This window comes from Bison bison, unplaced genomic scaffold, assembly GCF_000754665.1.
Source record: "Bison bison bison isolate TAMUID 2011002044 unplaced genomic scaffold, Bison_UMD1.0 scf7180017864037, whole genome shotgun sequence".
In the NCBI taxonomy this organism is placed as follows: Eukaryota; Metazoa; Chordata; class Mammalia; order Artiodactyla; family Bovidae; genus Bison; species Bison bison.
In genome coordinates this window covers 9340002-9340518 of record NW_011494609.1, presented here as the reverse complement: position 1 = coordinate 9340518, position 517 = coordinate 9340002, and the positions used below count along the sequence as shown (strand labels likewise).

Genomic DNA, 517 nt, shown 5'->3' with positions numbered 1-517 from the left:
GGACGCGCCACCGAGAGTCGAAGATGCAAGGCGAGCTCGGGACCCTGAAAATCCGGGGCTCACCGGAAGCCAGGGAACAATACATGGCACTCAACAACTCCTTAGGCGAACGCAGCTCCCCGAGGGTCTCCCGTAGGAGCCGCATCCCGGGACCCCGGCGGTCAGATAGACCCGGAGCTCGCCAAGCCGCCCCCCGCGTCCCTCCCACCCGGCCAGCGGCGCCCACCCCGCCGGGGGCTCACGGCCTCTCCCGGCGCTGGGTTTTCCTGCCGAGGCTGCCCCGGAGGCCACTCGGGTGGAGAGAACGGGAACGCCCGGAACCCAGGCTCCCCACCGCCCGCCCAGCGCAGCCGCCCCCGCCCGGGCCGCTGACCTGTCGTCGACGTGCAGGCTTGGCGAGCACTTGATGGCGAGCCACGTCTTCCAGTGGACGTGGCGCCCCTTGTACACCTGCCCGAAGCCGCCCGAGCCGACCTTCTCCCAGCCCGCGAACTCGCCCGCGTCGAAGGTGCGCAGC

At 71.6% G+C, this 517-nt stretch overlaps 1 protein-coding gene across 1 annotated transcript in view; it reads right to left on the bottom strand.

Moving 5' to 3' along the window:
- RIPK4 (receptor-interacting serine-threonine kinase 4) overlaps positions 1-517 on the bottom strand; it is a 33274-nt gene that overhangs the window by 26085 nt on the left and 6672 nt on the right. The window contains exon 3 of the mRNA XM_010835010.1: positions 374-516. Within this exon, the coding sequence (XP_010833312.1) occupies positions 374-516 (143 nt within the window). The remainder of the gene's footprint in view (positions 1-373; position 517) is intronic.